Source organism: Chinchilla lanigera, unplaced genomic scaffold (genome assembly GCF_000276665.1).
Source record: "Chinchilla lanigera isolate Chin_1 unplaced genomic scaffold, ChiLan1.0 scaffold00001, whole genome shotgun sequence".
NCBI lineage: Eukaryota > Metazoa > Chordata > Mammalia > Rodentia > Chinchillidae > Chinchilla > Chinchilla lanigera.
The window spans coordinates 23,393,011-23,410,277 of NW_004955402.1; the positions used below are offsets into that span (position 1 = coordinate 23,393,011).

General features: G+C 33.1%; 1 protein-coding gene across 10 annotated transcripts in view; it reads left to right on the top strand.

Annotated features, from left to right (window-relative positions):
* Kiaa1328 (KIAA1328 ortholog) overlaps nt 1-17,267 on the top strand; it is a 293,177-nt gene that overhangs the window by 94,767 nt on the left and 181,143 nt on the right. For 2 of the 10 annotated variants that reach the window (XM_005372826.2, XM_005372827.2), the window contains exon 5: nt 4,442-4,565. The exons of the other annotated variants lie outside the window; for them this stretch is intronic. In XM_005372826.2, the coding sequence (XP_005372883.1) occupies nt 4,442-4,565 (124 nt within the window). The remainder of the gene's footprint in view (nt 1-4,441; nt 4,566-17,267) is intronic. 10 annotated transcript variants of the gene reach the window in all.

Here is a 17,267-nt window from a genome sequence, read left to right on the forward strand (position 1 = left end):
GTTTGTAACTCTGTATTGTCTGTATTGTGCTTGTGATATGTTGTAAAATGTTGTATGTCTGTTAATGTTTCCCTCCTTTTATCCTTAAAATAAAAAAAAAAAAAAAAAAAAAAAAAACAAAATAAACTACTTCACCATTATAGGAAGTTGGCCTCCCCTTATTTTTCTTTTGATTTGTGCTACATCTCTAATACTGTATTGGTAATTAGTGTTTTCCTTCTCTTCAAACAATATGTCAGGCTCCTATCAATTTTATTTATATTTAGAAAGCAACTTTGGATACTCAATTTTCTTTCTTCCTTTTTTTTCTTGATTTTTACTCTTCTATTTCATTTCTTCCAGTCAATTTGGGCTTAATTTGCTTATCTTTTTTAAGCATCTGAAAAAGGAAACAGATCAATGTTTTTAAGCCTTTCTTTATTTTAAGTGAACATTTAAAGGTATACATACCCATTTAAGCACTCTATTAGCTGTATCCTACAAATTATGTTTGCAATATCATTCAATTTGAAATGTTTTAAAATATTTTTATTGCTTTTACACACATATGTAGAAGTACTGGGTATTGTTACTGATTTCTGTTACTGACTTCCAGTTTAATTCCTTTGTGCTTAGCAAATATATGTACTGTATAGTTTTAAGTTTTTAATATTTGATGAGACTTACAGCCCATGTATGGTATACCTTGAACATTATATTTCATTTGAAAAGTTTTTGCAGTTGTTGATACTGTTTTCTAAGTTTAATTTTCTTTTGATTGAGGTACTTGATGGTGTTATTTGAAGCAATGTTACTAGTATACATACCTTATTTTGTGTGTATGATATAGTTACTTTTTCCTCTATATTTAGCAATACTTCTCTTACAGTCTGTTTTGTTTAATATTAATATGTTCTCAACTCTCTTGTACTTAACTGTTTGCGTGGTATGTCTTGTTGTTTTCTATATGTATAACCTACCACTTTTATTTCCAGTGTATCTCTTATAGATAGTGATCATATAGTTGGGTTTCACTTTTTTATACAGTTTGACAGTCTCTGTTTTTAGTCATCAGTTCATAATGTAATACATTTACTTGATTATTGATATAGTTGAACTTCTTTAGGTTTTCCATTGTGGTACTACTTTGTTATTTGTTTTATTTATGTTTGCCTTTGAATCTCCTCTTAATTTTTGTAGTTGAATATTGAGTATATTTATTCCTTTGCTGGAATTTTAGCTTTACTACCGTAGTATTTAGTGGTTGCTGAAGGGATTCTAGTAAGTATTTGAAATGATCAATTATCAAAATATACTTTGGATTAATATGGTACTGCTTCTTATTAAAGGAACCTTGCAAAATAGAATAAAATTTATCCTTTGCTCTCTGAACCTTGATTGGTTTTACTTTTTGTAGATTATAAAAAGTCTTAGGCTTTTTTAGGCACTCAAGTTACTTGGAATCAGTGTTTATCTTGCCTTGATGTTTTGTTAGAGTATATCCACATCAACTTTTATTGTGGGCTAATTTAGACCCGTTACTAAAATGAGATTTCTCTGAGAAGCCTATCATCAGATGTCTTGCTATTAAATTATTACTCTGGCTGGTGAGCGTATTACTTATTTTCAGTCTTTTATGAGCTCTTGCAGTTATTCAACCTCTTTTCCAGTGATTTTTTTTTTCCACTAGTCTCAAGTCTTTTACTCCAGGAATCGGCAAAGTAGTATTTAGCTTGAGTGAAGTCATCTCTCTTGAGATCTTAGAGCTGTCTCTATGCGGCTCACTCCTCTGTAATATTCTGGTTTGTAAAAATCTAGCTTCTTGAGCTCCCTATCTGCCTCTTTACATGAAGCATACTTTATATGCAAATGTTTCCAGTAATAGAAGATGTTATGCCTTGAAGTCAGTATCATCATGGAAAGCCAGTCATAAAAAACCAATCACGTTATAGATTCCTTCTGATTCAGGTATGGAGAAGTTTGATTGTATTTTGCCACTTGGGTTGTGTATGGTCCTATGTTTAAGACTTAGTAGGATGCTTTTTTTTAAAATTGATTCTGATTTACTAGGCTGACCGGTAAATGCTGTCCTGAATTGATTACATCTAAAAGGGTTTACATCTGGACTTGTAGAGATAATTATTCTTTCCTTTGGTGAGAACTTTTTAAAAGAAAAACTCAACAGGTATCTAAAGAAGTAGGCTTTCATATTTGATGGGAAACATAAATATTGTTAATAAGCATATGAACATATTCAGGTTTCATCCTTCAAGTTAATTAGGTTGGAAATGTTTTTCACATAATGAATATCATTTGGGAGGCATTTAACATACTTCCCTGGGAGTAGTATTGGTGCATATGGGTTCTATTATAACAATGCCTAATGTTTGTAAAGTGTTGCAATATATTGACATACTTTAATATGTGTGTGTGTCTGTGAGAAATATGTGTGTATTCCTCCACATCAAGAAGTACTGAAGATGTTTATAGCCAAAGGTGTTTTTCTTTATTTTTTACATTGAAGTATCCATGTGTCAAAGAAAAATGTCAAAGTGAAAGTAGAAAGTATTTTGAACTAAATGAAAACAAAATATAACATACTAAAATTAACCTCATACAATGGAAGTAGTAGGAAAAGAGAAATTTTAGCACTAAAACATTAAAAGAAAGTTCTTCAATTAATAACCTCAGCTTTACTCTAAGAAACTGGACAAAGAAAAATGAAACCAGAAGTTTACAGGAGGAATGTAATAAAGATCAGGTAGGGAGTTACAAAACAGAAAAGCAATAGAAAAACATCAATACAGCCAACATGATTCTTTGAGAAGATACTGAAATTGTTAAAACTGTAGTCATACTGCCTAAGCAGAAGAAAAAGAGAAAACACATTACCAAGTCAGGAACGACAGAGGTCTCATCTCTACAGAATCCAATTATTAAAAGAAATAAGGTATTATTATGAACACACAACTTTATGCATATGAATTTTACAATTATCATGAAAGCAATAAATTTTATGAAAGACAAACTGCCAATACTTATTCTAGGAGAAATAGATAACTTGAATAATTCTGCATCTATTAAAGAAGTTGAATTTGTATTTTAAAAAAGTAAGTGAAGGGTAAAGAATGAAACACTTCTAGATGGAGAAACACATTCTGCAGTATAGAGAAATAGAAAACATAGATCCATGATGTTTAATATGGTAGCCACTATAAGTTAAATTAATTACAATTTAAGTTAAAGTTAAATTTAATTACAATTAAATTTAAGTTTAGTTAAATTAAAGTAATTTAATTAAGGTAAATTAATGACAATTCAATAAAATTTTTAAAAATCCAGTACTTTAGTTGTACTTGCCATATTCTCTGTATCATTTACCCATATGTGAAGGGTACTATGTAGAACAAATATAGAACATTTACATCATCACAGAAAATTCTATTGGAGAGAGCTGTCATAATGTGTTCAGTAAACTTCAGGAATTTGATTTGATGAAAGTACAGGTTGCAGTGATGAAGTGAAAGTTGCAAAGGCAAGTGATGCTGGTAGGGTCAGCTTAAATCCATACTGTTGAGTGTCTTCGGTGGCAAAGGTGTTGGGATTGATGTTGGAGTATATCGGCTGGGATGGATAGCAGGGTTTTGGCTTTGATTATTAATGTTGGGTAGCAAATTGATCTGATTTAAAGAATATTTCTGGCAGTAAGATAAAAGGTAGATGGGAAAGGAAAACTTAGGAGCTCACTGTCTTGTTGATCAGTAGTTCAGATGACAGAAACTAAGGACTGAGAACTAAATGAGAAGCAGTGAAGATGCAAAGGAAGAGACAGGTATACCTGCTAGTAGAATAGATAGGAGGATTTGTTTTATAGACTAACCAGAACCTAAATGACATATTTCTGAATCAGGTCTGTCTATAGAGGTGGCATAGAACATGTGGAAAGCAAGTTTTGAAAAGAGTATAACTTTAATATGGAAGACAGGCTCCACTGAAAAAATATTAAGTCATCAAAAAATATGTGACTTCTGAAATTTTGACTGTTGGTGAAATGAGATTTCCCAGAGAAAACCTGAAAAGAGGTAAAAACAACTGAATATGGTGGCACACACCTCTAATCCCAGCACTCAGGAGGTTGAGGGAGGAGGATCACTGCGAGTTTGAGGCCAGCGTGGGCTACATAGTGAGTTCAAGGCCAGCCTGAACTACATAGGGAGACCCTGTCACAAAAAACAAAACCAAACAAAACGAAGTAAAAGCCAAGGACAGATCCCAACAGTTATTTGGGCTAGAACAATAGGTCCTTATGATAAGAATGAGAAGTAGTAGTTAGAAATAAAGGAAGAATAGTAATAAACCTTGTGCCCAAAAGAGCCCAAGAAGGATAACATTCCTAGAAGGGCTACTGGTATAGAGAAGTCATATAAGAGAAACATACGCTTACATTGGATTTATTGAACAGCAGGTCATTTGGGACCTTTAGGGACTGCAGCATGTTCAATCATCATGTGAATCCAGACCTCAGAGTAAAGGTGAATTTTCAAGGGGGCATTGGGAGTACCAGAACTGATACTGCCTTCAGTCATGTAAGTTATTCTTGTTTTATTTTTAAGCCAGTAATACACTGTAGTGGTGTTTTATTATTATAAAGATTAAGTGAGGGAATATGAGGATATTTAGTAAGCTGTATACAGTTTTTTGGAAGTTTACAGAACTTTTGTTACTTTTAAGTGAAATCTAAATATGATTGAAGAAGAGAAAGAATACTGGTATTCTGGTATTCTACAAGTTTAGAATCTTTTTTTTGAGCAGTACAAGCCCATTTTCTGTTATATAAATACTATATTTTCTTTATCCATTCATCTATTGGTGGACATATAAGCAGCAATCAAGACATAGCTATTATGAATTGTGCTACTATAAACATGGGAACGTATGTATCATCTAGTATGATGTCTTTATATAACTTTGGGAGGATATTTAGAAGTAGAATAGCTGTTTTGAATGGAATTTCTATTTTTAGTTTTTTTCACCATTGTTTTAATTTGCTTTTTTCTAATGGCCAGAGATGTTGAAAGTGTTTTTATATATTTATGGGCTCTCTATTTGGGTCTTTGGCTTTGGGTTTGAGTGGGTCTTTTATTTGGGGGGGTATCTAATTTTTTGAGTTCTTCATATATTCTACATATTAGTCCTCTCTGAGGAGTAGCTGGCAAAAATTTCCCATTCTGTAGGTTGTAACTTCACAATTATTTCCCTCACGGTGCAGAAGCTTTTTAACTTGCTGTAATCTCATTTGTTGATTCTTGATATTATTTCTTATACAATTGAGCTTCTATTTAGAAAGTCCTTGACTGTGCCTGTCTCTTCAAAAGTTTTACCTATTTTATTTTCTAGCATATTGTTTCTGCATTAATATTTAGATCTTTCATCCATTTTGGTTTTAGTTTAGTGCATCATGAGAGATACAGATCTAGATTCAGTCTTCTGCCATTTTTCCCAGCACCATTTGCTAAAGAGGCTCTTTCTTCTAGTGAATATTTTTGGTCCCTTCCTCAAAGATCAGATGGCTAAATGTGTCTGAGGTTATTTTTGCATCCTATATTCTGTTCCATTGATCCACGTATCTTTTTGTGCCAATCCCCTGCTGTTTTTATCCCTGAAGCTTTGTAATGTAACTTAAAATCCAGGATTGTGATGCCTCCTATTTTGCTCTTGTTGCCCGGGCTTGCTTTTGCTATTTTGGGTTTCTTCTGATTCTGTATGAATTTTAGGATTGTTTTCTCTAGTCCTCTGAGGAATGCTATTGATATTTTGATTGGAATTGTATTAAATCTGTGTATTGGTTTTGGAAGTATGGAAATTTTGATAATATTGGTTTTGCCTATCCAAGAACAGAAGATATCTTCCCATTTTCTGATGTCCTCTTCAAAGTCTTTTACTTTCATTGTAGGTTAATTCCTAAGTTTAATTTTTCTTCAAGCTATTGTGAATTGTATTATTTTCTTAATTTCTTTCCAGGTGGGTTCATTATTGGTGTACAGGAACATTATTGATTCGTGTGTGTGTTGATATGTATCCTGCTACCTTGCTGAATTTGTTTATTAGCTCTAGGAGTCTTTTGGTGGAATTTTTTGTATCTTCTGTGTAAAGGATTATGTCACCTGTGAATAAGGATAGTCTGACTTCTTCCTTTCCTGCAGATATCTTTTATTTCTTTCCCTTGCCTGATTGCTCTGCCTAAAGTTTTGAGTATTATGTTGAACAAGAGTGGTGATAGTGGACATCTGTTTTTCATTCTTGACTTTAGAGGAAAAGCTTTCAGTTTTTCTCCATATATTGGCAGTAGGTTTATCATAAGTGGCATTTGTCAGATTGAGATAATGTTCTTACATTCCTATTTTCTACAGTTTTTAATCATGAATGGATTGTTGGATTCTGTCAAAGGCTTTTTCTGCATCCATTGAAATGATGATGTGATTTTTGTCCTAGTTTATGTTTATGGTGATCTATTACATTTACTGATTTGCATATATTGAGCTATTCTTGCATTTCTGGGATAAAATCTACTTGGTGATGACGTATGATCTTTTTAATGATTTGTTGAACTCCATTTGTTTGGTTAAGGATCTTCGCATTTTGTTTACCAGTGTCTTCTTAAGGATATATGTTCATTAAAGAGATCAACCTATGCTGTAGATTTTTTGGGTGGGGAGAATCAAGATAATGCTAGCTTCCAAGAATGAATTTGGCAATACTGTTTCCCTTTCATTTTCATTAAGGAGTTTGAGAAGTTATTGGTGTTAGATCTTCCCCAAAAAAGTTCTTGTAGAATTCATTGTTGAATCAATTGGATCTTAAGGTTTTCTCTTTATTACTGCCTCAATTTTATTGTCTATTACTGGATTATCCAGGGTTGTTATATTTTCTTGGGTCAGTTTTGGTAATTCGTATAAATCTATTTATCGATCTTTTTCTCTGGATTGTCTTAATTTATTGAAGAGCATGTTCCTGAGGTAGTTACTAATAACCTGGATTTCAGCAGTGTTCTGTGCTTTGTTTCAGATGGTTTTTGTTGCCTTATTTTTAAATTCCTTGATTCCTAACTGTATCCTGTCCATTCTGCTGAAAAGTCCATTAAAGGAATTACTTGTTTCTTATATTGTATTTATTCCAGGCATTTCCATTTGATTCTTACTAATACCATTTTTCTTTGCTGAAATTCCCCATCTGTTCATTCATGTGCCCATCTTTTTCACTAAATTCTTTTTAAAAACTGTTTTAAAGTTTCTGTTTACTAATTCAGATGTCTCAGGCCTCTGAATTTAGTTTCTTGACTACTTTGTCTCTTGTATATTGCCTCCCAGTATTAGCTTTCTCTCATCTCTGTATTTTAGTACCTGAGATTGTATGTTACAAAACAGTAAAGACTGACTCCTCCCATTATGTCTTAGAAGTCACTGGTAGAGGACTGTGAAGATCCAAGGATTAAGTGGATACTCCTTTTTTGGTGCTTCCTGGAACGTCTGAATTGTCATACTAGCTCACACTCACCCTTTCAAAATTTGTTTCAAAATTTGGCTATTCTCTTTTTACCTGGTTTTTATGACCACCTCTTCCTCTGGGCTCTGTGTCTTAAGTCTCCTTAGAAACACTTGCCACCCTTTCGAATTTAGTTCACCTGATTGCCTTGTGACCTCAGCTTTCTGTTGGACCCAAAAGTTATATTTTGTAGATTATCTGGCTCTTTTTCATTATTAGTTTGGTAGCAACATTCTCTTGGAACTTATATTCTAAACATGGTAGATGTCTCTTCTAATCATAACATATAATTTATAGATAAATAGTTCTAAGAAGAAATATTTCACATTTATAGAACTACCTTTTCTGATTTTCAATCTAGCAATTCCAGATATAATAAATAATTAAGATAATAATTTGAACAATAATAGTAGCTATACATGAATGGATAGAAGCATATTCTTTAATAGGCATTTTGAATACTTCAAAAAAAGATTTATAGAATATACTATTGTAACGAGATTTGTTGGACATCATAATGTTTTAATTCATAGTGTTTAGGGGAATTAGTCTCCTACTATGCAGTGTAGTTATATTATCCTCTGCATAATTATTATTTCTCCCACTGATTAAATAAGCAATGACCCCTCAGTTTTACTTTAATTCTCCTCTGTTTAAGATAAAGAGTGCAGCATTCAGAATGAATCTGAATATTATGGTACAGTATTAATGCTATAACAATTTCTTAGCAATTGACAGTATTTGTATTAAGGGCTGAGGATGTAGCTCAGTGGTAAACACTTGCATTGCATGCATGAAACCTTGGGTTGAATTCCCAACAACACACACACACACACACACACACACACACACACACACACACACTCTCACATATATACAGAGTTTTTCTTTCTTTTTTAGCACCTACACTTTGCTATGGTTAATGGTCTTTTCTTCCCACTATCTTCCTATTTATTCATTTAATATATTCTTTCATTGGTTAGGCATATCCTGTCTCAGTTACATTTTTCTCATTGCTAAGACGAAATACCTGTTAAGAGAAGGAAAGGTTTGTTTAGCTTACAGCTTGTAGAGGTTTCAGTCCCTAGTCAGCTGGCTCCAGGGCAAGGTGGCACAACCATCCATGGTGATGGAAGACAGTAAAAGCAGCAAAAGCAAAAAAGGCAGAAAGCAAGCCTCTTTTCCTCCCTTATATTTTATGCAGGCTACCCATGCTGGGGCGAGTGTAGCACTAACCCCTCCAATCCCAGCACTAGACAATGAACCAGTCACAAACTCTAGATTCATCCGCCTCCACATCTCTGAAAAGCCCACCTCTCATGACCCCATGAAGGTTTGGGGGCATATCCAGACACAAACCATAATATCCCCCAAACAGTAAAGAAGTCTTGAATTTTGATTTATTTTATCACATAAGAAATAAACATTATGTAATAAAGATATACATTGTGTGTGTGTGTGTGTGTGTGTGTGTATGTGTGTGTGTACCCAGGGCCTTATACATGGTAGGCAAGTGGTCTACCACTGGGCTACACTCCAGCCCCAGCATTTGGATTTATAAAGACAATCCTAGGTAGCCAGTAGTTTTTCAAATAATGAGATGGCTTCTAGTTCTAGTTGACCTCACTCTAAGGTATCACAAATTTGCAGACTTATTTTCCTCTGACTTTTAGAAATGTGGAATAAGAATTTCCTTTTTAGCTTCTGTTTTAAACTAGAAATAAAATGGTCAGTTATATGTAAATTTGCAATGTTTTTGCTTTTTTATACTTTAAGGAATATATAGTATGATGTAAATTTTTGAAAAATTATCAAGCTTAACTACTTTACTTTTAACATTTTTGATTTATAGAGTTTTTTAACATTTAATGGTTTATGCTTTTTATTTCTGTATAAGAATTTTTTGCTAATAGAATCCTGATTTGTATATTTTACATAAAGTGTGATATATAATTTAATATAACCAGTTATAAAAAATTTAAACCATATTCACTTAAATGTAATGGCTTTTTCCCTACTTTCTATCAGTTTACTTTATATCTTCAAGGAAGCATAGAGGAAAAAAATCACAAAAACAGAAGTAAGTTATTATTGAAAGTAAGCTTATGAAGTTCTTAATGTTATTATGATGCAGACTATGTATTAAACAATTCAATGACTGTAAACATTTCTTTAATTGATCTTTCAATTCATGTGAGAAAAAGCTTGAGAGTCTACTTGAGTATTTATATAACTGACATTTATTATAATTAATTACCCCAAAAGAAAAACGAAATTCAACAGTAAATGTGGGAAAGTAACTCCATATCATATTTTGAGACATTTGTCTCAAAAAAAAAAAGAAACAAATTGAGGTGCTTACTATATGTTATTCTTTTTTGCATGCAGAATTAGTAGAAGATAAAAAGTCATGATACTAGAACTAGTGTCAAATACCACTTTTTAATCAGTGTAGAAAAATAGTGAAAGTATGTTCATCTTTGAACTTTTTGATTCCTTGTATATGTTTTACTTCTGTACTAGATGTCTCTCATGATGTTTTTTTTTTTCCCCAGATGTTTTTACCTTTAGAAGGACAGATTTCTAGACTTTCATATTAGAGTTGTAAGAACACAGTCAGAAATTAGAGAATACAAGAATAAGTAAGAAAAACTAAGCAGGATTTCTTTAGTTGGGCCAACTTTGTTTTTTAATTTACTTTCTAGAATGGGGATGAAGGAAAAGGACAAATTGGATCTCTTCCATTTTTTTCCTCACCCTTGGCAAGATTTTCCTAATCTTCTTGTTTTAATTATTTGGCCTGAATGTGGCTTTAGGTGAGAGTAACATTATAATCCTTTTCTGCCAGTGATACGCAGATTTCTGCTTACATAAAAGGGATCGTTCTTCTTGTCAGATAGAAACATACTAAGAAATACAAAATCCCCACAATCATATAGTATCATCATAAACTTCATATAGTTTAATCATATAGTATCTTAGTTACTTTTCTTTCATTGTTGAGACAAAATATGTGACACTCAAAGTTAAAGGAGGAAGGGTTTATTTAGCTCACAATCTATAGAAGTTTCAGTCCAAAATCAGCTTGCTCCAAGGCGGGCGGCATGGCAGACGAGTATTGCAGAAGAGAGACAGTCGTCATGGGCAGAAGGTAGCAAAGCAAGCAAGGGAACCCAGCCACAGCTCTTCCTATCCCTTATATCTTATCCAGGGTACTTAGGTGGGAAGCACTTACCCCTTAATCCTAATGCCCTTGATCCTAGTATTGTACCATGAATCAATCCCAGTGTGGCACACTCTAGATCCATTTACTTTTGACAAATGTCCACCTAAGACCACATGAGGCTTTGAGGGTACATCTAGAGACAGTAAGTGTCCAAAACCCTGAAATATTCAGAGTCCATTTCCCTTCCTACTGACTATTTTTTGCTAAAGTAAATTTTTCATTGGTTTTTATAAATCTAGGTTTAATAACTCAGTGCCATCTACCACTCCCCTGTAGGGGTTATTTCTTAAATCTACTCGGCTGTTTATATATTAGAAAACAGTCTTGTCTTCATGGTAGTTAGCAAAAATAATCTTAATATAGAGTACAAGAAAGTATACAGTTACAGGACATAAACACAAGGGATAGCAAGAATAATTAGAGACAGATGCTTAAGATGTGACTTTCAAAAGCTTATATTTTAAAACATGGGTTTTGTAAGTTTTTGATTCTTAAACTCTGGCTTTGGTACCAAGAGTTGCTCTAAAGTGGGATGTTCCTTTTCCCCAGATATCTTGTCACTTTTGTAGCCTGAGTCTCACCCAGATTATATTTACATTCCATGCACATGTGGGCAAGTGATCCAGTTTTAATGGAAAATAGATAATAGGTTAATTATCTGGGTTTTTTTTTACATTAGACTTTATTGTTACATTTTAAATATACATGACAATCACATTTATCATAGAGAATTTGTACCTGTACATGATACAACTTGATTTTTTTTCTATATTCCCTACCCTCTCTTTAACCCCCTCCTTCCCTCCCCATTTACAAAGCTTTGTTTCCATGTTTTCCTTCTTTTCTCAGGTTTTTTTTTTTTTTTACTTTTCCCTTCTTTCCTTTCCCCTTCCTAAAGATCTGTTTCTGTAAATTTCCCATTATGTCTTTCTCAGAGCTTTCGCCTCTGTCGTCTTCTCCATTTTCTTTTACTATAACTTCTTTTTTGAGTCTTCTTATTATAAATATTCTTAAACTAAGGTTACCATCTTTGTAATTTTTACTTTTCAAAGGATAGTTGTTTCTTAATTTAATACACAAGTGAAATTTTAAAGATAATAAAGATGCAGAGCAGCTTGGGGAAAGAAAAGGCATAGGATGTGGCAGTGTGATAAAATAAGGTCTGTAATAAATATATGCTTTTAGGGGCTGGGGATTTAGCTCAGCGGCATAGCGCCTGGCTGGCAAGTGCAAGGTTGTGAGTTCAATTCCCAGTACTGGAGAAAAACCAAAATAAATAAATAAATAAATGCTTTTAAATATTGGTACAAACTATTTTTCAAAAGGCTAATCACTCTTAAAACCAAGCACAGTGATTTTAGACTCAGTTTTCTTCCTGAAGATCAAATAATTTTCACTCTATATTTTTTGTGTTTCTCTTGGAAACTCTGGAGAAGTTACTTGTTCTCAGGCTAGGGCAAGGCTTGACAAATTACAGTTCACAGGTTAAATCGAAGCTATATTCTATTTTGTAAGTAAAACTTGATTGGAACACAACTACATTTATTTGGTTATTCATCATTTGTGGCTACTTTTATGCTATACTGGCACGGTGGAGCAGTTACACCAAAATTTACGACCTACCAAACCTAAAAACTTCTTATCTGAGTCTTAGCAGGAGAAATTTGCCAAAGTTTAAGTTGAAACCATACACCCTAAAGGAGATTCTGTCTCTCTTTCTCCTTTTACCCAGAAGCAGAATCACTTAATAAAAACAGCAAATGTGGACCTCATGTGTATGAACCTGTCACATTGTATATTAAATAACAAGAGTATCCCTCCCCCACTCTACTTAGAAGCTGCTGAAGTTGTCTGTCTTTTCTGTTCCAGACCATTTTTATGCTTTATGCTGTCTGGGAAACGGTACAGTTGTTTAGTGGAATTTAGTACTGGTTTGGTTTGTAGCATTGTTTATATTGTCACGTATATTTACAGGAAGGCTTAGCCTTCCTTGCTTGCACATTGGCTTTTAAGGAACAGATCAACAGATGGAGGAAGAAGTGGGGAGGATGTGTCTCTTGGTACTTTGTAGCTTCTTGTCCTAATGAAGCAGCCTGGCTAGTCTGAGTCAAGCATGTACTGAGTGTATGCCTAATAGGAAATAGCAGGAGGTAGTTTTAGAGAACAGAGATCATTTTATCAAAAAAAAATATTGTATGGTATTTTAAATTATGTGGTAGTACACATGTATTAGTGAGAGGTTTAATGGTTTTCAGCAAAACTCTGTGATAAATAAGCCTACCATAATAAATCTTAAAAGATGCCATTATTAAACCTCATCTCCAGTTTTTAATTTATTAACATGGGCACTTAATTTGGTGCATTTATATACAATTGGAGAAGACAATGTTGACTCTCTAGTTTTTAAAAATGTTTTATATAATTAGTGACATATCGTGAGCATGTGTCAGAATTTTGAATTGCTAGGATTTTTGTTTTGCTTTAATTTTTAATTTAAAAATAAGTGTATGTATTATTTTGGAAGTACAATGTGATGTTTTGCTATGTTTACATTGGTGAATGATCGGAAGCACTCAACAAATTATTTAATAAATCCATTATATCATATGCTTACCATGTTTTGTGGTAAGAACATTTGAAGTCTAATCTGTAGCAGTTTTGAAATGTACATTAGATTATTATTTACTAGTCACCATCCTATGCAGTAGATCTCCAAGATGATTTCTATAAATGAAATTTTGTGCCTTTTGATCAATAGCTCCCTCTCCTATTCCATACCTCTAGCCAAGCCTATAGTAGCCACTATTTTACTCTCTATCTCTATGGTTTGGTTTTTAGATTCCAAATATAAGTGAAACCATGTAGTATTTATATTTCTGTGCCTGGCTTATTTCATGTAATGTAATATACTCTGGGTATATCCATGTTGTCATTAGTGACAGAATTTTCTTTCTAAGGCTAATAATATCCCATTGTGTATATATCACATTTTCCTTACCTATTCAGCTGATAATGGATATCTAGGGTTCCATATTTAGCTATTGCAATTAATGCTGCAGTAAACATAAATGTGCAGATGTATTTTTATATTCCCTCTAACAGTGCACAAGGGTTCCCGTTTCTCCACATCCTCATCAACACTTGTCTTTCATATCTTATAGTAATTCTAACAGGTGTGAAGTAATATCTTATTGTGGTTTTCGTTTGCACTTTTCTGATATTTAGGGAGGATAAGCATTTTCTTCATATATCTATTGGTCATTCGTATGTGTATCTTCTTTTGAAAAATGTCAGTTTAGTTTTTTGTCCATTTCTATTGGGTTTTGTGGGTTTCTTTGCTTTTGAGTTGTTTGAATTCTTTAATAGTTTTGTTCCTTATCAGATATGAAGTTTACAAATATTTTCTCCCAATTTGTGGATGACTTTTAGTTTGATGCAATCTGATGTGTTAATTTGTATTTTCTCTGCCTGTGCTTTTGGAATCATGTCCAGGAAATCTTTGCTCAAACCAATGTAGGAGAGCATTTCTTCAGTGGTTTCTTGGAGCAGCTTTATAGTCTGAGGTCTTTAGGTTAAGCCTTTAATCTATTTTGAGTTAATTTTTTATATGGTATAAAATAAAGGTTTATTCTGTTTGTGGATGTCCAGGTTCCCCAACACTGTGTATTGAAGAGACTATCCAGTCTTTATTGTGTTCTTGGCACTTTTGTTAAAAATCAGTTGACAGTAAATCAAAATGTATTTTTAAGCTCACTATCCTGTTTCATTGGCCAGTGTGTCTGTTTTTGTGCCAGTACTATGCTGTCTGATTACTATAGCTTTGTAATAGATTTTGAAGTTAGATAGTGTGATGCCCACAGCTACTGTCTTTTTTGCTCAAGATTCTTTTTTGACATTGAGGTTCTTTCATGGTTCCATAGAAATTTTAGGAATTTTTCTTTTTCTGTGAAGAATGACATTGGAATCTGGATAGCAGTTGCATTGAGTCTGTAGATTGCTTTGAATAGTACATTTACTTAAGCAATATTCTTCATACCCATGAACCAGGATATCTTTTCATTTACTGAACTATTTCTTTCATCAGTGTTTGTTTTCAGTACATATACAGAACTTTCACCACATCAGTTAAATTTACTTACAAGTAAAGACTTACAGTTATTTTATTTTTTGATACTGTTATGAATGGGGTTGATTACTTAATTTCTTTTTCAGATAGTTTGCTGTTGTATACAGAAATGCTACCAGTTTTGTGTGTTGATTTTATGTCCTGCAACTTTACTGCATTTATCATTTCCAACAGTTGTTTGATGAAGTCTGTAGGGTTTCCTTTGTATAAAGTCACTCCAGCAGCACAAAGTCTGTCTTCCTTTCCTGTTTGAATGCCTTTCATGTATTTATTTTTTTATTGCATAATTGATCCAGTTAAAACTTCCAGTACTTCTGATCTTAGGGAAAAACTTTCCAATTTCACTGCTGTGTCTGATGTTAGCTGTGCACATTTCATATGTGGCCTCTGTTGTGTTGAAGTACGTTCCTTTTATGCCTAGTTGTTGAGGATTTGTGAGGATGTTGAATTTTGTCAAATGCTTTTTCTGCATTTATTAAGATGATTTCTAGGGTTTTATTAAACATGTCTGCTGTTTTGCATGTATATATGAAATATGTATTTTTATATTAAACATATACTTAGGTAAGAAACTGCCTTTTAGATATTAATATTTAGACAATGATTTTATTCCAGATATCTTTTGAAAGAGAAATAATTGAATATTTTTAACTCATTAGGGCCCAAATAAATAGTGTTCAGTCAAGATTAGAAAGACCAAAAATGACAGCAACTTTTTAATAAAAAAGCTTTCCAGTTAATTTTCTATAAAGATGTTATGACTTTGGTGATTGAAAAGTTGCTTTTCTTAATTTTGTAGAACTGCAAGATGGGTAGAAATGGAACCTGCAACTTGTAAAAGTAGTTTAGACCAGTGCTCCTCACCAGTTCTGAAACTATAGTGTGCATATCAGTCACCTATCCAAGCAGCTTAATAAAATATACTTGACCCCAGCTAGAAGGGCTCAGGATTTTCCTCCCTAGGAATATCCAGACTGATAGCCATGGGCCACACTCTCGGATTCCCTGCCTAGCAGTAAGGTTTTCCATATTTCCTGTAAGTTGATGATGTAGAAAGATTAAACCCAGTGTAGATAAACTACTAATGTTGAAGTATACTTTGATAAGCAAAGTATGCAGTTCAGAAAGCTGACTATAATTGTGAAATATTAGATATAAGCAAAAGAGTTAAACTAAGTGGAGGATTATGAATTCTTCAGTTTTTGTCCTGACTTTTTTTTCTGTATAAAATGCTGGGGGTTTTTTCCTTTCAGAAAATCAAAACACCTGTGAGAAACTGCTTCCGTTATTTGTGAAAATAGTTTTTTGGACCATTGCTCTTCTCTCTTGAACTCCATTCTATCTCTTTAATGGATTACTTATATTTCCTATGCAACCTAATGCTTAAATTTTTAAATAATATTTGAATACAAAACAAGGGATCGTCCTATCTTTTTGAGTCAATTAACCTTCATTCACTTCAGACTTCTGGAAAGATCTTAGTTGCCAAATTAGATCTTGGACACAAATGATTTGGTATGATTAACAGCTTGAATGGGAAAAAAGTAAATTTTAAAACTGTATGTATTTTAATATATGTTAAAATCTATTTTACACATACACACACATATAGCTTAAGTTTTTCTCCTGAGTTCCGGTAGAACTCTGTTTAGAACTTTTCTAAGAGGAGATAGCAGATCAGTAACACTCTTACAGAAACTGACACATAAAACACACTTTTAAAAATACTTTCAGATATTTATTCATATTCCTCTTTGCCAGTGTGGTAGAGGCACTGAAATTTTATATGTTATACAATCAGTTCTGCTGTAAGGAGAAATGTATTCCTGAAAAATCACCATAGTAGGCAAAATCATGCCAAAAGTCTATACTGGGCATATGACAAGTAATAATTAAGAACACATCACTTTAAAACATTGTCAGTGAAGCATCAAAAGAAGAGAACCTAAGAAAAACTGATACCACAGTTTTGAATGATTCAGAAATACTATAATACATATAGCACTTTATAAAAGTGAACATTGAAAGGGTCAAAGCTTATTATTATAAAATGTAGCACAAGGTTACTGAAATTGGATGGAAAGTTGTACCACCAGCTGTCAGTGGGTGTAGCTCATTACACAAGGTAAATAGATAGCTGGGACGTATTTGAGGCATAAGGCCCATGGTTACATGTTTTGTGTATTTGTAGTGGACTTGATTCAGCTAGGTGTAGTTTTCTACCTGCATGTACTGTTTCTCAGGGTGATACATTATGCTCAAGTTGTTTCCAAATATATCAAATGCACAGGAGCACATTTGTATTTCCTAAACAAGTGATATATTAGAACTGAATGTATTTTAAATTTCACACTTTATTGGAGAAATTTAATGTTTTATTGCAATTTAGTTCCA